Source organism: Molossus molossus, unplaced genomic scaffold (genome assembly GCF_014108415.1).
Source record: "Molossus molossus isolate mMolMol1 unplaced genomic scaffold, mMolMol1.p scaffold_m16_p_12, whole genome shotgun sequence".
In the NCBI taxonomy this organism is placed as follows: Eukaryota; Metazoa; Chordata; class Mammalia; order Chiroptera; family Molossidae; genus Molossus; species Molossus molossus.
Window position 1 is genome coordinate 53,395,475 of NW_023425347.1, and position 20,538 is coordinate 53,416,012.

Genomic DNA, 20,538 nt, shown 5'->3' on the forward strand with positions numbered 1-20,538 from the left:
AACATTCAGACGATGATTAATACAGACATCCAGACAAAAAATCCTTTTTGCCATCCTAGGGCTTTGTCTATGAATAGTAGTTCCTCTGCCATTTGTCGAAGATTGACTAGACTATTACTTTCCTGGAATTAGTGGAATTAATGACTTGTATTTTTTTAGGTTATAAGAAAGGTGCTTTTCTTAGGGTCCGGGCCTTAAGAGGAGACTGATCCTTAGTCTCTGGAAAGTGTATACCATTAAGTTTTGTTTTTCTAAAGCTATTCAAGCTTTATCCTTCCCAAAGACTCATGGATTCTTGCTTCACAGCTGTTTTAAACATAAAATATCAAACTCTATCTGACCTATATACCTTGTCATGGCTCTTTGTCACCCAAGTCCAACTCCCCGAGTCCTGAATGACTTTTTTAAAGGAACTTGGACCTCTGGCTAGCCAAAAGGTCCCTTTTGAGGCTAACCATTTTCAAAGTATTATTTGCGTGGATATTGAACCTATTTTGATCCTATATTTAACTAGAAATTTCATTGGAGAGTCTTCAGCACCTGGTGAAGATGATTAGAGGTGGGCTGTAATCTAAATCAAAAGACCGCTGATAAGGCCAAACAGAAAACAAAAGACTGTTACAGATACAGACTAGAAATTAGCTTAGGCTCAAAGAAGGGTTGCATACTACATCCCTAAAATATACTTGCCCATATCCTTGAATAATATCAACAGTCACTTACCCTATTCTCCCTGTTAATATTATGGGATAGATGCGATGGGATGCCCTTGGAGTTATTACTACAACTATGAGACTGGGGTAGGCTTGTTATTACAAACAGACACTATTCATGGGCTGTAAGATCCAGTTTGGCTTCAGAGGGATTGAATAGACTATATCTCTCAACGTGGCCTATTCCTTGACCATATAAAGCCACCTCTAATGTATACAAGATAACTTATGAAATGAAATTTTATCCTCACCGGAGGACATTTTTTTTTTTTTTTTCAGATAGAGTGGGAGGGAGAGAGAGAGAGAAACATCGATGTGAAAGGGACACATCGAGTGGTTGCCACCCACACGACCCAACCAGGGCCGGGGACAAACCGCAACCGAGGTATGTGCCCTTAGCGGGAACCGAACCCAGGTCCCTGTGGACCATAGGCCGACGCTATAACCGCTGAGCCAAACCGGCCAGGGCTATGAAATGAAATTTTAAAATAGAAATTGATAAATGATTTGTGTATTTTAAATGTATTTTGATAAATGTGTTGTGTATTTTAGATTTACGAGTTATGAGACTACCTAGAAAAACTGTAATAAAAGAAGACTTAGAGAAGACTATAGAGATAATACTCACAGAGACAGAAACACTGACATTTTTTAACCTACCAACAGTCATGATCTCTGTAGAAGCTGATGAAGCTGAGAAAATAATGTATGTATGGTTCAACTGTTTACATTGCTTCTGTAATTTAAATGCTAAGACAGCATTTCTTATTCTTGTTTCTCTCTCTCTCTCTCTCTCTCTCTCTCTCTCTTTTATCTTCACCTGAGGACATTTTTTGCATTTATCTTCAGATAGAGCAGGAGGGATAGAGGGGAAAAGAGAGAGAGAAAGAAACATCGATGTGAGAGAGACACATCGACTGGTTGCCACCCATATGACCCCAACTGGGGCAACCTAGGAATGTGCCCTTAGGGGGAACTGAACCTGGTGTGTGGACCGACACTCTAAGTGCTGAGCCAAACTGGTCAGGGCTCTTATTCCTGTTTCTGCCCTTGGGAATTCCTAGATAATTACTGTGATGTAGTGACTGGCAAAATTATTTGTTATATATGTGCCCTGTGAAATTATACTAAAAGTGTTTATGTTGTATGTACTTTTTTCTAGAGGAAGAACCTATGGCTTTACTATATTCTTTTAAAAGTAGAGGGACTACTAAGTTAAATCATAAAAGAAATAAAGGAAGCTTTCAAGTCTCAATATTGGTTTTAATGATTTTTATGCATATAATAATTATTCTCAATTTAAAAAGAAAGGACTGACAGTTTTATTTTCAGAACTTAAGAAGAGAATACTAGAGCTCCTCCTGAGAGAACTCAGAAGGGGAAAATAACTGACTTTATTATATTAAGAGCAGGTTTTCTTTTTTTCTTTTTAAATGTGTTTTTATTGATTTTTTAGAGAGAAGAAGGGAGGGAGAGCAGATTTTCCATTTCTCTTTATTAATGAATATAGATGACTAGTTTTGCCTCATGTATTTTGAAACTCTGTTGTTAGGTGCATACACATTAAGGATTGTTGTCTTTGAAGAATTGACCCCTTTATAACTATGAAATACTACTCTTTGTCTCAGATGATTTTCCTTGCTCTGACGTCTACTCTGTTTGAAATTGATATTGTTACTAATGTAGTTATTAAAATTATTTAGCTTCAAATATAATTTGAATATGATGAATAGTACTAACAATCCATTAAAATAATTTTGGGGCATTATTTTTACAGAAATATATAATATTGTAGAATTGTTTGCACTATAAAATATGTGCAATTAGATCTTGAATAACACTTTTAAAAGTTCATATGACAACCTGGCCGGTGTGGCTCAGTGGATTGAGTGCCATCCCATGGACTGAGAGGTTCTGGTTCGATTCCTGGTCAGGGCACATGCCCGGGTTGTGGGCTTGATCCCAGTAGGGGGAATGCAGGAGGCAGCCTATCATATCCATGTTTCATGCTCACATCAATGTTTCTATCTCTCTCTTCCTTCCTCTCTCTTTCTCTAAAAAATCAATAAAAACGTATTTTTTTAAAAAAGTTCATATGACATAAGCAAAAGCTACCAGGACCAAAAAAGAAAAGGAAAAATAATAAAGGGTAGATGAGTGATCTGAAATCAGAGAGTGAGAGGTGCTAGAATCAAATATTACATTAGCTCATAGATCTAGAGTCCACCAGTAAGTCTTGGGTCCTCAACACATTGCAAAAGCTAAAAGAGAGATTTTTTGTTGTTGTTAAGCCCAGACCCTTAAAAGGATCTCAATTATCTCAAGTGGTCCCAGGTCAGTAGGGTCTCCTAGTAACTATGATAATCAAGCACAAGCTTTCTCTAAAGGAAAACATACCCATTTAAGTTCTTAAGATTCCCTTAGATAAAGTTTGGTAAAATTATACTAAACCCATAAGGATTACTAGTTGTTGGTTTTTTTTTAAGCTATTAGGAATGAGAGTTAAAAGTAATAAGAAACCCTAGCTCTAGACCCTGACAACTGTGGATAATGATACTACCAGATCTAGAATGTAAAATATATGTGAAATATTTAAATAAAAGGTAGAGTTAAAATATCATTAACAGCCCTGGCGGGTTTGGCTCAGCAGTTAGAGCATCGGTCCACGGACCAAAGAGTCTCGGGTTCTATTGCTGTCAAGGGCATGTATCTTGGTTTCTGTTCGATCCCTACCCCAGGTTGGAGTCATGTGGGAGGCAACTGATCAATGTGTCTCTCTCACATCAATGTTTCTCTCTCTCTCTTCCCCTCCCTCCCTCCACTCTATCTAAAAAAATTAATGGAAAAAATATCCTTGGGTGAGGATTTTAAAAAAATCATTAATATTAAGAAACTATCAAAATGATGATTTAGCCCAGCTGGTGCAGCTCAGTAGATTGAGCATCTCCCCATGGACTGAGAGGTCCTTGTTTGACTCCCAATCAGGGCGCATGCCCAAGTTTTGGGCTTGATCCCCAGTAGGGGACATGCAGGAGGCAGCTGATTGATGTTTCTCTCTCACATCAATGTTTCTATCTCTCTCTCCCTAAAAAAAAATATATATATATATATATATACATATACACATACATATATTTTTTATTCTCACCCGAGGACACTTCTCCATTTTTTTATTCAGATAGAGCAGGAGAGGGAGAGAGGAAGAGAGAGAGAAACATTGATGTGAAAGGGACACATTGAATGGCTGCCATCTGCATGACCCAACCAGGGCCAGGGACAAACCGCAACCGAAGTACCTGCCCTTAGCGGGAACTGAACCCGGGTCTCTCTGGACCGCAGGCCGACGCTCAAACTGCTGAGCCAAACCGGCCAGGGCAATAAAAATATGTATTTTTAAAAAATCCTTCAAAATGATTATTTATATTTGGAAAAACATCTAAGAAGTACTTCAAAGTATGTTTACATAATTGTTGAAATTAAAACGTAAACACTGACTTGCCCTGCCAGTGTGGCTCAGTGGTTGAGAATCAACCCATGCACCAAGAGGTCAGCAGTTCGATTCCCGGTCAGGGCACATGCCCAGGTTGTGAGCCAAACCTCCAGTGGGGGGCATGCAGAAGGTGGCCATTTGATGTTCTCGCTCATCTCTTTCTTCCTCTCCCTTGCTCTTGCTCTAAAAACAAATAAAGACGAAAACAATTTTTAAAGTAAACACTGACTTAATTCTTGTAATTAAAAGGTAAATATTAAATTTTAATAAGACATACTTGAGTATAGATTTAATCAATTGGCTCTGAATGCCATACAAACATAGTTCTGGATAAACTGTACAAAATAAAGTTTATATAATATGCAAAATAAGAATGAGATATAAAGTATGACTAATTCAAAAAGACATTGACAATAGAATAAAGGTTTAATGTACATCTAGTCAGTTCTAAAAGGGTAGAATAAAAAGAATGGAGGAGAGGTACTATGCAAAGAGAGTAGGTAAGGACTTTCCCAAATTATTTAAAGACACCATTCTACAGAAAAAGAAATAAATAAAAAGAAATCAACAACAACAACAAAAAAGAACTGAGTGCATTATACTGATACTGTATTGAATATCAAATAGTAAAAGATTTTTAAAACAGAAGAAAAAAGAAAGAACATATCATCTACAGAGAAACAATTAAACTGACAGCATTATTAGAGATAAAGCAGGTTACTTCGTAATGACAGGAAGGTATAATAACTCTAAACTTGAACTTTCCTAATAAAATAACCTCCAAATATATGATGCAAACATTGGAAACTTGGTAAGTATCCTATTAAAGTAAGATATTTAAACATACCTCTCTTAATTATTGACAGAACAACCAGGTAAAAATTAGTATACATGTAGAAAATTTGAACCAAAAATATAATTTAGTGGTTATACATGGAACTCTCCATTCCACAGTTGGAGAACACACGTTCTTTGCAGGCACTCATGGAACATTTATAAAAATCATCCATGCACAAGGCCGTGAAACAGTTTCAAAAATTTCAAAGAAGTGGTGTCATACAAAAAAAAATTCTCTAACCACAGTGGAATGAAGATAAAAATTATTAACATAAATCTCAACTAAAATATTGACATACTTTTTGGTGCAATCCACATAAAGAAGGTAATTTTAAGGAAATGCATTATATAAAGAGATGATAGATATGGTAATACTTAATTTTTACTAATGAGTTGAATATAATTTATTTTTTATAGCCGGAGAAACAAGGATTATGAGAACCTTTGTAAAAATAGATTAGGCAATGACTTATATGTTGAAAGAATGATGCAGACTATTAATGGAGCACCAAAAAATAAAGATGTTCAATGTGACAAAATTATAAAGGAAGACAAAGGTAATTTATGTGTTATTCTGCTTGATAAACTATCATATATTAATATACATTCTTTGAGTCTGTCTATTAGTAAGTAAATGTTAAAATATAGAAAGCAAAAATAGAAATAATATGTCCAAATCACAACAGTAACTGGGTACTGTGATATACAGCTTTCAGAATTTGACAAATAAGTTAACAAGTAATAAATATTACATATAGAAGATTTGAATAACATAATTATCAAGTTTGATTTTTTATACAAACTATCATAGAACTTTGTATTCTTCAAATGTTTATGAAAACTTTATAGAAACTAATTATTTATATTACATAGAATATCATCTACAACTCATAATATTTAAAATGTGCCAGATACTATTCTAGGCCTTTTACACTATTCTAGGCATGTAACCAATTTAATTCTCACAATAAGCCTACCAGGTAGGTACTATTATTTTTCCCCTTTTTATAGAGGAAGAAACAAGCAAAGAGAAGTTAACTAACTTGCCCAAGGTCACTCAGCTAGAATTGCAGACAATGATACCCCTAAATAATCTAGTTCTAGAGCCTTAATTACTATCTTTCAATGTTTATAAATTAACAATCCTGAGAACACTGCATAGCCCCAAATCTGTGAAGTGTGGTCAATGGGATAATTAGAAGAAAAGTTATGATCTTAATGGCCTTTGTTACTCAGCAAAACTGTAAGCTACTTCTTTTAAAAGACAAACTGTTGTGGCATCTTGCTCTTGACCCATTCTCCTCCCAGTGTGATGGTAGTCTTAAAGACAACAGCCTGCCCTGGCCAGTTTGGCTCAGCAGTTAGAGCTTCGGCCCCCAGACCAGAGGCCCGGGATCGGTTCCTGTTAAGGGCACGCATGTACCTTGGTTGCAGTTTGGCCCCGGCCCTGGTTGGGGTCATGTGGGTGGCTGCCAGTCAATGTGTCTCTCTCACATCGATGTTTCTCTTTCTCTTCCTCCCTCTCTCCCTTCTGGGCCCTGGTTGGGGTCATGTGGGTGGCTGCCAGTCGATGTGTCTCTTTCACATCAATGTTTCTCTTTCTCTTCCTCCCTCCCTCCCTTGTGCTCTATCTGAAAATAAATGCAAAAATGTCCTCGGATGAGGATAAAAAAATAAAAAAAGACAGCAGCCTGCCTTCCCAGTATGAGATCCTGGCTCCTGGTTCCAGAGGGAACAGAACGGACCTTATTCTCAAGGAATTTGGTTTGACTGTTTTACCCTGTCTGGGAGCTACCTGAAGGACTGACACAAGTACTTGTCTATTTTTTTGTTTGTTGGTTGGTTTCTTACCTAAGTCATAACTCTTGAGTGGTAAAGCAGCTGTGCAGACTGTATTCTCCAAAAATGTTGTATGGGAAATGAACAACTCACCTTTATCTGAGGCAAGGAAATACAATAGAGTCAAATGAGATACATACACTTAAAGCCTGAGAGAAAAACCTGGGGAGAGAGTTTCTTTGGAAAATAAAGGTATTGAAAAGTCTTGAATATACAGGGTAAATTATAAAGTCATGTGCATGTTTAGAGTGGGATGCATGGTCAGAAAAGACCTAAAAATGTCCCAGACTTTTACCCCTGACTGATCTCTAGGCTCAGTACAAGCAGGACGTGAAGGCTAAGGCATAGTTGTAAACAGCCTAAAGACCCAATCTGTAAAGACTGGGAGAAATCTTTTTTCCTTTTCTTTGTTTCTTTGTCTCTTTTCTTTTTCCAGTCTCTTTTTTTTTTTTTTTATTTGAGGAGGGAGGAATCTAGGTGTTTAAGGAAATCTATGTCAGAACACTAGCTGACCAAATCTGAAAAACAAACACTTTTGAAATGATACATGACAAAGAATACAGACTTTATAAAAATACTTTTGAAACCATCACTAAACAAGCAAACAACTACCACTTACAGCAAATTACAAAACAAATCTTAAGGGCAGGAAGAGTATGATTTCCATATCACATGCCGTCATCTTCAAAAATTTTGTTTTCAATAAAAAATTACAAAGGATACAAAAGAAAAAAAAAAGTATGACCCATTCAAGGGAGAAATTAACAGAAACTCTCCATGAGGGAGTACAGACATCAGTTGTATTAAACATGTTCCTAAAGCTAAAGGAAATTATGATGGACAAAGAACTAAAATAAACCAGTAAAATGATATATAAACAAATAAAGCATATCAATAAAAGGATAGAAATTATAAAGAAGAACCACACATAAATTCTGGAGATTAAAAGTACAATGAAAAAAAACTCACTACAGTTTTCAGTGGCAGATTTGAGCAAGTAGAAGAAAAAAATCAGCAATTCTTAAAGATAGGTCAATTGAAATGATCCAGTCTGAGGAACAGAAAGAAAGAGAAAAAAAAAGAAACATGAACAAAGCCTGAAGGATCTGTGGGACTCCACCAAGCATACTAATATATACATACTGAGAATTTTAGAAAAAGGAGAAAAGAGATAAAGGGGCCCAAAGAATATTTGAAGAAATAATGGCCCAAAACTTCCCAGACTTGATACAAGACATGAATCAGCACTTCCAAGAAGCTCAACAAACTCCAAGAATTATAAACACAAAGAGATCCACACAGTTTGAGACGTATCATAAAACTGTTAAAAGACAGAGTCTTGAAAGCGGCAAGACAAGTGACTCATTTTGTACAAGGGATCCTTGATAAGATTCCACCCAGTTTCCCAGCAGAAACCATTGAGGCTAGAAGTCAGTGGGATAAAAATCCTTTAAACATTGAAAGAAAGAAAAAAACTGTCAACCAATAATTCTGTATTTTTCAAATAATCCTCAAAAAGAAGAAATTAACTTGAATAGTAAATTAAATATATTCTCATGAAGGAGAAATTGAGACATTCCCAAATGAACAAAAACAAGGGAATTCAGCATAGTAGAACTGCTTTATAAGAAATACTAAAGAGAGTCCTTTAGGCAGAAATGAAAGAAACACTAGGCTCAGACATATGCAGAAATAAAGAACACTGGTAAAGGCAACTACATAGATAAATACAAAGGCAGTATTGTATTTATGGTTTGTAACTTCTACTTTTCTTTGAAATATGATTGAAAAGAAATGCATAAAACAGTAATTATAAATCTATGCTAATGGGCACACAGTGTGTAAAAATGAAATTTGTGACATCAGCATAAAGTGGGTGTGATAGAGCTATGTAGAAGTAGTTTTTCTATGCTATTGAAGTAAGGTAGTATTAATTCAAAATAGATTGTTAAAATTTTTAAAAACTAATTCCCAAGGAAACCACAGAGAAAATAATTGTAAAATTACAGAAAAGAAAGGGAGAAAGGAATCAAATTGTACACTATAAAAAAATCAATTAAACATACAAAAAGACAGTAATGGAGGAATGGAAGAACAACAAAGATGTAAGATGTAAAGAAGACAAATAGAAAAATGGCAGTACTTCCTGAACGGTAATTACTTTAAATAAATGGATTAAACTCTCCAATTAAAAGACAGACATTGGCAGGGTAAATAAAAAAACACTAAACATGCCCCGGCCAAGTGTGGCTCAGTGGACTGAGGGTCATTCCATGGACTGAAAGGTCCCAGTTCAATTCTAGGTCAGGGCACGTGCCCAGGTTTCGGGCTTGATCCCCAGTAGGAGGTGTTGCAGGAGGCAGCTAATCAATGTTTCTCTTTTACATAGATGTTTTTATTTCTCTCACCCTTGCTCTCTGTCTAAAATATCAATAAAAACATATTTTAAAAAACCACTAAACATGATCCAACTATATGCTTTCTAACAACAGACTCACTGTAGATCCAAACACACAAATATGTTAAAAGTAAAATGATGCAAATAGTGACCAAAGAAAGCTGAGATGGATTTACTAATATCAGACAAAATAGACTTTAGATAAAATTCTTACAAGAGACAAAGAACATTATATATTGATCCCTGGCCAGTTTGGCTCAGCAGTTAGATCATTGGTCCACGGTCAGAGGGTCATGTGTTTGATTCCGGTCAAGGATATGTACCTTGGTTGCAGGTTCGATCTCTGGTCCTGGTTGGGGTTGTGCAGGAGGCAACCAATTGATGTGTGTCTCTCACATTGATGTTTTCTTTCCCTCTCTCTCTCTCCCTTCCACTCTATCTAAAAGTCAATGGAAAAATATCTTCAGGTGAGGATTAACAAAAAACAAAACAAAACAGAAGAACATATATATTGATAAAAAGGTTCAATCCATAAAGAAGATATAGCAATTATAAAAATATATGCATTTAATAAGAGAGCCCCCAAAATATATAAAGAAAATATTGGTAAAATTGAAGGAAGAAGTAGACAGTTCTACAATAAGAATTGGGACTTTACTACCCCACTTTCAATAATGGACAGGACAATTAGACAGATTAATAACAAGAAAATGAAGGACGTGAATAACAGTATAAATAAGATATAATAGACATATACAGAACATTTCATCCTAAAATAAGAAAATACACTTTTTTTTTTCCATTTCACATAGAAAACTCTTTAGAACACACCATTATGTTAGGTGACAAAACAAGAGTCAATAAAATTTAAAATATTGAAATCTTCCAAAGAATCTTTTTCTAACCACAATGTAATGAAACTAAAAATGTATAACAGAAGAAACCTGAGAAACATTCAAATATGTAGAAATAAAACAACACACTCTTAAAGAACCAGAGGATCAAAAAAGAAAGCATAAGAAAAATTAGAAAATACTTTGAGATGAATGAAATAAAAATACAATAAAACAAAGGTTAGTGAAAGTGGTGTTTAGAGGGAAATTTATAGCTCTAGATACATTTAAAAAGAAGGATCTCAGATCAGTAACCTAACTTTACACCATAAGGAACTAGAAAAAGAGGATAAAACTAAAATAAAAGCCAGCAGAAGGAGGAGAATAATAAAGATTATAGTGGAGATAAGCAATATGAGAATAAATAAACAAAAGAGAAAAATCAATGAAATAAAAAGTTGTACTTTGAAAAGATCGACAGAATTTACAAAACTTAAATTGACTAAGAAAAAATAAAATAGAAGACTCAAATTACTAAAATAAGAAATGGAAATGAAGACATTACTATTGACCTTGCAAAAATAAGGTGGATCATAATAGAATAATATGAACAATTGTATGTCAGTAAACTAGATAATTAAATGAAATGGACAAATTCCTAGAAGCACACCAATTGTGAAAACTGACTCAAAAAGAAATAAAATCTGAAAAAACATAACAAGCAACTGAATTAATAATTAAAAACCTTCCAACAAAAAAAATATCAGGACCAAACGGTTTCACTTGTGAATCTCACCAGTCATTTAAAGACTCAACACCGATCTTTATAAAAAAAAAAAAATTTCATAAAATGGAAGAGAACACTTCCAAACTCATGAGGCCAGCATTATCCTGATACCAAAGCCAGATAAAGACATACAAGAATATTATATAACAATATTTCTTATGAATATGAATGTGAAAATCCTCAATAAAATACTAGTAAATTGAACCAGCTACATAATAAATGGATTATAAACTATGACCAAGTGGGCTTTATCCCAGTGATGAAAGGGTGATTCAACATACATAAAAATATGTAATATATAACATTAATAAAATGAAGGAAAAATCCCACATGATTATCTCAATTGATACAGGAAATCATCTATAAAATCCAACACAGTTTTGTGATACAAAGCACTCAAAAACTAGAATTAGATAAAAACTAGAACTTGATAAAGGACGTGATGAAAACCCACAGCTAACATTATACTCAATGGTGAAAATCTGGAGGCTTAACATATAAGATCATGAATGAAAGAGCATGCCTGCTTTCTCAACTTCTATTCAAAATTATATTAGAAGTTTTAGCTCAAGTAATTAGGCAAAAAAAAAAAAAAAGGCATCAAGTTGGAAAAGAAGAAATAAAATTATATTCACAGATGACATGATCTTAAGTATAGATAATCCTAAGGAATCTACACAAAAACTATTTGCACTAATAAATTCAGCAAAGTTGCAGAATACAAAATCAACACACAAAATGTATTTGTATCTCTGCACCCTCCAATGAATAATCCACAAAGGAAATTAAGAAAATTATTGCATTTGTATACCAATAATTATCCAAAATAATAAAACACTGAGGAGTGAATTTAACCAATGAGGTGAGACTTGTATAATGATAACTACAAAATATTGCAAGCTTCACAGTGTTTTGTTTTGTTTTGTTTTTTTCTCCCCACCTTGGGTGGGACAGGATGGCTTAAGTTCACAGTGCTAGGTATTTCCCTTTCCTCAGGTCAGTTAGGCTTTTAATAACATGCTAGTAGGTTGTCTTCTGGTTAACTAGTTTTTCCTGAGGTCAGGTCTTGTTATGAAGAACATAGTGCTCTGATGTATTTAAAATCGGTTTATTTTTCCCTTTCCCTGCCAATACCATGAGAACTTTTTTTCCCCCCTGATACTTACTGTGGGAATTTGGTCAAGCTCCTGGAGATGAAGCTTGCAAAATGTGAGGCTTCCCTATGACTGGTTCATCCTGGAGTTCTCCAGCAACTCACAATACAATTCAGATTTTTCTACCCCAGCACTGGTTCCCACAGTGGTTTCCACTCCCGAGTCTCTGCTGTAAATAAGCCATGATTTTCTGTATTTACCTGTTTATCTTTTCGATCTTGGGGGCAGCAGCTTGCCCTGTGTATTTACCTATCTTTTAGATCCAAGAAGAGTTAACTTTTTCCTTGTTTTTAGGACAGAATAGTGACTTCCAAGCTCCTTAACTGTAGAACTGGAAATCCCAACTCTTATCTTCTTAACCTGAGGATAAAATGCTCAGGTGAATCTGCCAATTCTTCTCTGTCTCTAGCTTGCCTTTACCATTCTTAATGTAGTTCCTTTCCAATATGCCTCTTTAGATAGTTGAGAAAATTCATTTCACTGCACAGACATGTTCTGTTTCACCCTTCTCCTGAGTGCTGCAGAGAAGCCATGGTGCATAGAAAATACAGAGCAGCCCACTTACCCTGATCTTATTTCCACTGGACATTCAGTGCCTAGCTTGTCAGGTGACCTCAGTAGGTTAAACTCTGTTTCCAAGGACTGCTGTATGGTCTTATCCTGTATTTTCCCTATAAGTGCCTCCTATAAACTCTCAAGGAAGCTGAAGTCAGACTATGGCCCAGACTGTTCTGATTATCTTTTCTTGGGAGTCCTCATCTAATAGTGGTAATTTTGTTCTCTTCGTATGCATCTGTGACAATGTTTGCTATTCCATTTTTCAAAACTAGACAATACATTGTATAGGTATACATATATCAGAGAGTCTTTCATGGGGTCCTCTGAGAAATGGATTTGAGTGTGTGTAATTTACTTTGGTGGTGATCCTAAGAAATATTGGTAGGGGAGAGAGCAAGTGAAACAGAAAGGGTAGGGGGCTATGTTATTTAACAAATTACCTATTTGGGTAACTGAAGTGCAATACTACTAGAGAACTATGTGAGCCAGAGTAATCTCATTAGGCTCCAACTTTCTAAATCATTGTTTGAGAGCTGATGGGCTTATTAGTTCCTCAACATTTCTGGCCTAATTTGTGGACTTCAAAATGGCTTTGGTGGCAAAGGATGACCCCAAGCAAAGAAATGCAGGTTCTGGAAGTTGGAGATTGTCCAGTAAAAGGTAATGCTGAGTGGATATGGACAGGATACCAACAGCGTCTGCCACAGGAGAAAAAACTTTAAAACAAAGCAAGAGAATGACCAATCCAAAAGTTAGGGAAAACTGGATACTTCTTTTGGAGGTAGCTAGAAGGAAGAGAGCTATGATAGGGGAATGTCCAGGGAACTGTAAGCACCTAGTATGTTCAATTTCTTATTATGGCTGATAAGTACATGTTATTAATTTTTTCTTGACACTACACATAAATGTTGTAATATACTTTTTAGTGAATGGTATATATTTTATAATAAAATTTTTATCAAAATAATAAAAGACAGTTTCTACTAAAGAATTTGGATACAGATCAAGTAAATATTAAGGTTTTATAGATGTCTTCCTTCACTGATTTTGGATGAAATTGTTAGAGATTTAGGAATCAGTAAGATGGAAATCAAAATACTACTTTTATTACTGATAAAGTTAATTGAAAAATGTAGCCTTAAATCTGCAGCTAAGTGGACTTGCTATTTCTTACCTCCAGAATAGAACTTACTAATAATAATTGGCACAACCAGCCAACTACAGACCTCAAAAGAATCCAGGCCCTGGCCAGTTTGGCTTAGCGGTTAGAGCGTCGGCCTGCAGTCCAGAAAGACCTGGGTTTTCTTCCTGCTAAGGGTGCCTACCTCAGTTGCAATGGGTCGTGCTAAGGGTGCCTACCTGGATGGGTCGTGCTGGTGGCAACCACTTGATGTGTCCCTTTCACGTCGATGTTTCTCTCTCTCTCTCTCTTCCTCTCTCTCCCTCCCACTCTATCCAAACAAAAAATGGAAAAATGTCCTTGGGTGAGGATGAAAAAAAAAAAAAAAGAATTTAGAAGTGGCTGGACTGTAATTCCGTCTAAACTCTCCTGTAAGATTAGTCACTTCTCTTTCCCTGGTAATGAGTAAATGAAGGACAAAGTCTAGAAGTTTAATTTAGCTAAAGTTTCTTCTGTAAAGATTCACAAAAAGTGAGGAAAAATTTTCCCATCTCATGGTATACATGTAGTAATTTATCATAAAAGTGGCATTACAAACAAATGGATAATATAATAAATGTATTAGTGTTTCTGCCTAACTTTCGAAAATACAGTTAGATCTTATAACTGTAGATTTCATAAAGCCACTTTGTTTTCTAAATATATTATACTATAATTAAAAGTTTTTAATAAAACTATGTGTGATATGAACTCATTTTATTGAAATATACACATGTTCATTTACATACAAATACATTTATATGTGAATCTGAAAAGACATATACCAGAATATTAGCAGTTGTATTTGCCTTTTTTTTTTTACAGTGACCATGTCTTTTTAATCAGCTAAAAAGTAAAATTATTAGTCTGTAAATATTATATAGCCAATTGATACTCTTTTATAGTCTGAATTAAACTAGTAGAACAAAACTGTTTTTTTAAAGGAATAATTTATTGACTTTTAGAGAGAGCGGAAAGGAGAGAGAGAGAGAGACAAATATCAATCTGAGAGTGCAACAGCAGTGGACTTCCTCCTGCAACCCCCCCCCCCCACACACACACACACACACTGGGGATCCAGCCCACAACCCGGGCATGTGCCCTGACCAGGACTCTTACCAGCAACCTCCTGTGCCTGGGACTACACCCAACCAACTGAGCCACACAGGCCAGGGTGAAAGAAACAATGTTTTTAAATTTGTAAAAACTATTTAGACATACCTAAGACTCAAAAAGCCTCAAAACACAGGTATAGGTAGGAATACTTTTTTCTGATACTAGTTAACTTAGTTTTCTTTAAGAATATATAACTTACAAAATTGGAAGTTTGTAATCATTATTATTCCATCTTGTACATAATACTGTGGATGTGATTTGAGATTTTCTATTTTTTTAGTAATTTATTCAAATGAACAAATGTAACGATGGTATCCAAAGTAAAATTACCAATGTTATTATCTTCAAAGAATAAACAACTGTAAATCACTCTAACATTTTATATTACTCCTTTATAACATGCATATTTATTTATGTAACAATAATTAGTGGCCATGTAATGATATATTTCTATATGCTCAACTCAAAAAACTTTCAGATAAAGGGAGAAAAAGAAGGTTAGGTAATTCAGCACTCAAAGGCAGTTTCTTTCTATGATCTTTTACTTCATGAACATGGAAATTATACCCCTTTCAATTCAGCAGAATATACTAGGTATATATTCTGTGTATGACTTTGCTTGATACTATTAAAATAAGTTTAATAAGATAGAAATGTTATTATGAAATGCGAGTTAACCTACCTACTAATTGAAAACCTTGTTAAACACCATTTTATACCATGAAAAGGCTTCTAACAATGAAGTAGTTGCATTTATTAGCTCCAGATCCTGTTCGTATATTCAGGGAAAAAGTTCTTTATTAAATCATTGTACTTTAACTGAAAGTTTAGTAAGTTTAGCATGTAGGAATATATTGTTATGTGGTAACTGATAAAATAATTGCTATATAAGCCTTTTGTTTTTATATCAGCAATGAAGGATTGGGAGCTTTTTTTTTTGGAGACATTGTTATATTTGCTCATTTGAATAAATATAAAAAAAATTTTAAAGAGAAGTTAACCATACTACTCTGCCGGTGTTTGAGAACAGAGTCTGTCATTTTTCCAGTACATATGATCTTTTCACATAAGTATATAGGAAAAATTTCTTAATAAAATGGAATTTGATGATTATAAATAAAAACTTCTGCAGAATATAACATGTTGTTATCTGTAAAGAAATATTAAAACCTTGTCATAACATGATTGTCTGAGTCCATATCGACTGAAAGACTAATGATATGCTGCACCTGCTTGGAATAAAGAGAAGGGAGGTGTGGGAATCAGAAAGGATGGGAGAATAATTTGGAGCTGTCACCAAAACACTAAGGTATTGGTCGATGCTAAAAGTGTGAAGCCTAAGGATTTCTTAAGGTGTCCATGATCTCTCGCTCTCTTTTTAAAAAAATTTTTATTCGCTTCCTGCCATTGTGGTTAAATAGTAGTATTATTTTTTTTTAGATTGTAGATATCTTAGATTTTGCTATGACTAGTTATGTATAAGCTGAAATATTAGAATTTGGTTTATAGTAATTTTTACATTTCTGTCTATTTAGGCATAATGTCTACTACTTGGGATTTGTATGATTCTTTCGTTGCTCTGGAGCTTTCAGCCGCATCAGTTCAACAACCTGTACTTGATTCTGCCAGTAAAGAAAATACAAAACGATCTTTAATTGAGTCGAGCAGTAAAGGAAGTGTGCTTAAAGATCGAGACCAAAGAGGGCAAGGAAGTACTACAGAAAAAAGTAAGATTTCAGTTTTTGAATGAGGTTTTCACATGGTATTTTCAGTAAATTCTTTTTTTTAGCTGTTATAATATTTTCTTTCTTGTGAAACATAAAACGTATTTTTGTGTCTCTGTTCATGAGGGATATTGGTCTGTATCTTTTTTTTGTACTTTCTTTGTCTGGTTTTTGGAATATTGATATCATACATTGAATTATGTTTTCCTTCCCCTTCTGTTTTCTTGAAGAGATTGTGTAGAATTTGTGTTCATTTTCAAGTTTATCCTTATTGTTGAAAGTATTACAGATGTCCCCCCCTTTTCCCCCTCGTTGACCCCCTTCCACCGCACCCCACCTCGCTGCACTATTGTCCATGTCCATGGGTCATGCATATATACATATAAATTCTTTGGTTAATCTCTCTAGAATTCTCCAGTAGAATCATCTGTGCCTGGAGATTTGGGGGTAGGGGGCGAGTTTTTACAATTACAAAGCCATTTTCATTAAATTTGCCGGCTCCTTCAGCTTTATGTTTGGAATATATGTCACAATAAGAAAACCCAGAGAATTCACAACCGTGTCATTCTTTGGGTCCTGAGGAATCTAGTTGCTCTGCCTTCTGCTTCCAATGTCTTTTAAATCCTTCTTATATTTGATATATATTCCAGGATTTTTAGTTGTATTTAGCAAGAGGAACAGGCAGAAATGTGTCTATGCCATTTTCATGGAAGCAGGACTTCCTTTATTTATATTTTAAAAATAAGAGTGTGGCCCTGGCTGGTTTGGCTCAGCGGTTGGAGCGTCGGCCTGCGGTCCAGAGAGACCTGGATTCGGTTCCTGCTAAGGGCACGTACCTCGGTTGCAGTTTGTCCCCGGCCCTGTTGGATTGTGTGGGTGGCAGCCGCTCGATGTGTCCCTTTCGCGTCGATGTTTCTCTCTCTCTCTCCCCCTCCCACTCTATCTGAACAAAAATGGAAAAATGTCCTCGGGTGAGGATAAAAAATAAATAAATAGAGTGTGCTAAGCAGTGTGGTAGGCAGAATAATAGTTCCCCCCAAATGTACACATACCAATCCCTGGAACCCGTAAATATCTTACCTTACATGGCAAAAAAGACTTTCCAGGTGTGATTAAATAAAGATCTTCAAAGGAGGAGATTCTCTTGCATTATTTAAATGGGCTCCATCTGATCACATGTGTACTTAAAAGTGGAGGACATTTCCCAGCTGTGGTCAGAGAGAGATGTAATGCTGCTGACTCTGAAGATGAGGGAAAGGGTGTGGGTGGCCCCTAGAAGCTGGAAAAGACAAGAAAATAAATTCTCCTCCAGAGCCTCAGGAAAGGAACATAACCCTGTTAAGTTCTTGGTTTTAGCTGAGTGAGACCTGCATCCAGACCTCTAACCTACAGTACTTTAAATTAACAAATTTGCATGTCTTTAATCCAGTAAGTTTTTGATAATGTATTATAACATCAATTAAAAAACTATCACAGTAGTATAATATTCCTATGAAGCAATGATTAGTTTAGATCTCTATCTGAAGAATGAGTCTCTTATTTTAATTGAAATGAAAATGTATAGACATAAAAATTACCTCATGAGGTTGTCATTGCCTAGTTTCCAAAGACATTACATTTTTTAGTGCTTGAGAATTCCAAATTGAGATAGTATATGTATATCTTGCATGTGCTTGGTACATAAAAGGTATTCAATAAATGTCCATTGAAGTTGTTGGGTACTGGAATGAAACAAATAATAATGACAAAATGTCATTTTTTAAATATTTAGAATGTGTGAATCATCCAATATTATTTGGATTATTTTATCATTACATTATGCTTGTTATTTTACAGATAGTGAAGCTAGTTCTATAATGGAAATAGAAAATGTAATTCTGGCTAAAATGCATGATGATGAAGAAGACAACTCAGATGCAATATTCAAATCTGAAAAGTTTCATCAGGACTTATTTTTTATGGAACGAGTTATAATGGAGAATATATTTCAGCCCAAACTTGCAGCTTATCGTCAGCTTCCTATTTTAAAAGGTATTTAAAAATTACATTTAAACAAACTCAAATAATTAAAAAAATTAAACGGTGTTATTGTTTCTAAATGTAATCTCTGCTGGGTTATCACTTATCAGACGATGTGTTTATGTAGCTTGTAGTCCTAAATATGTGAGTAATAGTAGTGTCCAGACTACAGAGCCCACAGTTGTAGTTCCTTAGATTCAAAACTCATAAGCATCCGTAGCTCCCTTGTCCCTGCATTAAATTATTCTTTCATATTCAAACTTCTGTTTCCATTACCACTGACACTTCCCAGGTTCTGGCTTTTATTACCTCTCCCTAATTTTATTGCAGGATCATTCTTCCTATTCTCATTGCTACAGATTCCATCTCACATGTTCTCAGAATATTTTGAAGAATTTTGAAGATGATCTAATTCAACCTTTCAGTAATTGAATGAACAAAATAAAGGGTATAGAAATTTTCTAAGGTTACATAGTCTATGACAAAACTAGACATTCAACCAAAATCTTTCGATTCCATTGCAGTTCTCTTTCCACTCTACTGTCCTGACATGCTGATGTATCATAAACACATGTTTGAATATGGCATCTAACTGCTGAAAAACCTTTAGTACCTTCCCATTGCCCAGCATAAATTACAAACTTTATATGCATCATATAAAGATACTTGCAATCTGGCCACAGACTACTTTATCTCATTGTATGACTTCTGAGACCCTAAAAATTAGCCATATTATATTTACCTGGTGATCCCCAAACAAAACCTAAACATTTCTGCCTTACCTTTAGTTGGAATATGCATGACAGTCCACCTCTTGGACCCATCCCATCTTTGCCTATTGTACTCCCATCTTTCACGTATGCATTGGGGCAAACTGCTTTATGAAATCTTTCTTGATCCTTCAAGTCAAAATCAAACTTCTGTATGCCTACATCAAAAAATTTGGTTACAAAATAGCATGTTTAACAAATGGTTGTAAAGTTTTTGCTGACATACATCTAAGAATATTGAAAAACTATGTCTCTTCTCTCATATAAGATTGTTATTTAACATTTTCATCATATATGTAAACTTTCAATCCTATATTTAAACAGCTATAAGGTTGAAATTTACTTTATACTATGCATTTTGCCAATTAAAAATATATCTGTTGATAGATCACTTCTTTGAATGTATCTAAGAAACAGAAACACTATAGAAAAAATGTTAATGAGATAAGATTTACATCTCCAGATATTTTAAATGTATAGTTTGATACATTTTGAAAATATATAAGCCGGTGTAACTAATACTGTAATAGAAATAGAGAATATATCATCAATCCCCAAAATTCCCTTGTGCTGTTTTCCAGTTTCCCCTTACCCACTATAGAAGGCATTTACCTAATTTCTCTCAACAGATTAGTTGTTTTGGTATATCATATTAAGTGAGTTCCTATAATAAGTATTCTTTGGTGTCTGACTTCTTTCACTCAACGTAATGTTTTTGAGATTCATCTAGATTGATGCGTATATAGGTAGTTCATTTTTTCCCCAAGTACCATTGCATTTTATGAATATACCATAATGATTTGTATATTCATTCATTTTAGATAGATACTTGGACTCTTTCCAGTTTTGGACTATTATAGATAAAGCTGTTATGATCATTGTTGTATGTGTTTTTGTGGACATATATTTTAATATCTCTTGGGTATATACCTAGAGATGGAATTATTGGGTCATTTGGTAGATGTATGTTTAACTTTTTTAGAAACTGAAAAATACCTTTCCAAGGTACTTGTACCATCTTATAATCCTACAAGCAATGTACAAGAGTAGTGCTTTTTTGTTGTTGTTGTTATTTGTATATTTTCTTTTGTTTATTTGTATGTTTAGTTAAGCCCATTGCCTACATAATTTTTTTTTTTTA

General features: G+C 34.7%; 1 protein-coding gene across 1 annotated transcript in view; it reads left to right on the forward strand.

Moving 5' to 3' along the window:
• Positions 1 to 20,538, forward strand: part of DNAI4 (dynein axonemal intermediate chain 4) — a 98,295-nt gene that overhangs the window by 37,264 nt on the left and 40,493 nt on the right. Inside the window, exons 5-8 of the mRNA XM_036257343.1 lie at positions 1,266 to 1,419; positions 5,458 to 5,597; positions 16,420 to 16,611; positions 18,445 to 18,639. Coding sequence (XP_036113236.1) covers positions 1,266 to 1,419; positions 5,458 to 5,597; positions 16,420 to 16,611; positions 18,445 to 18,639 — 681 coding nt within the window. The remainder of the gene's footprint in view (positions 1 to 1,265; positions 1,420 to 5,457; positions 5,598 to 16,419; positions 16,612 to 18,444; positions 18,640 to 20,538) is intronic.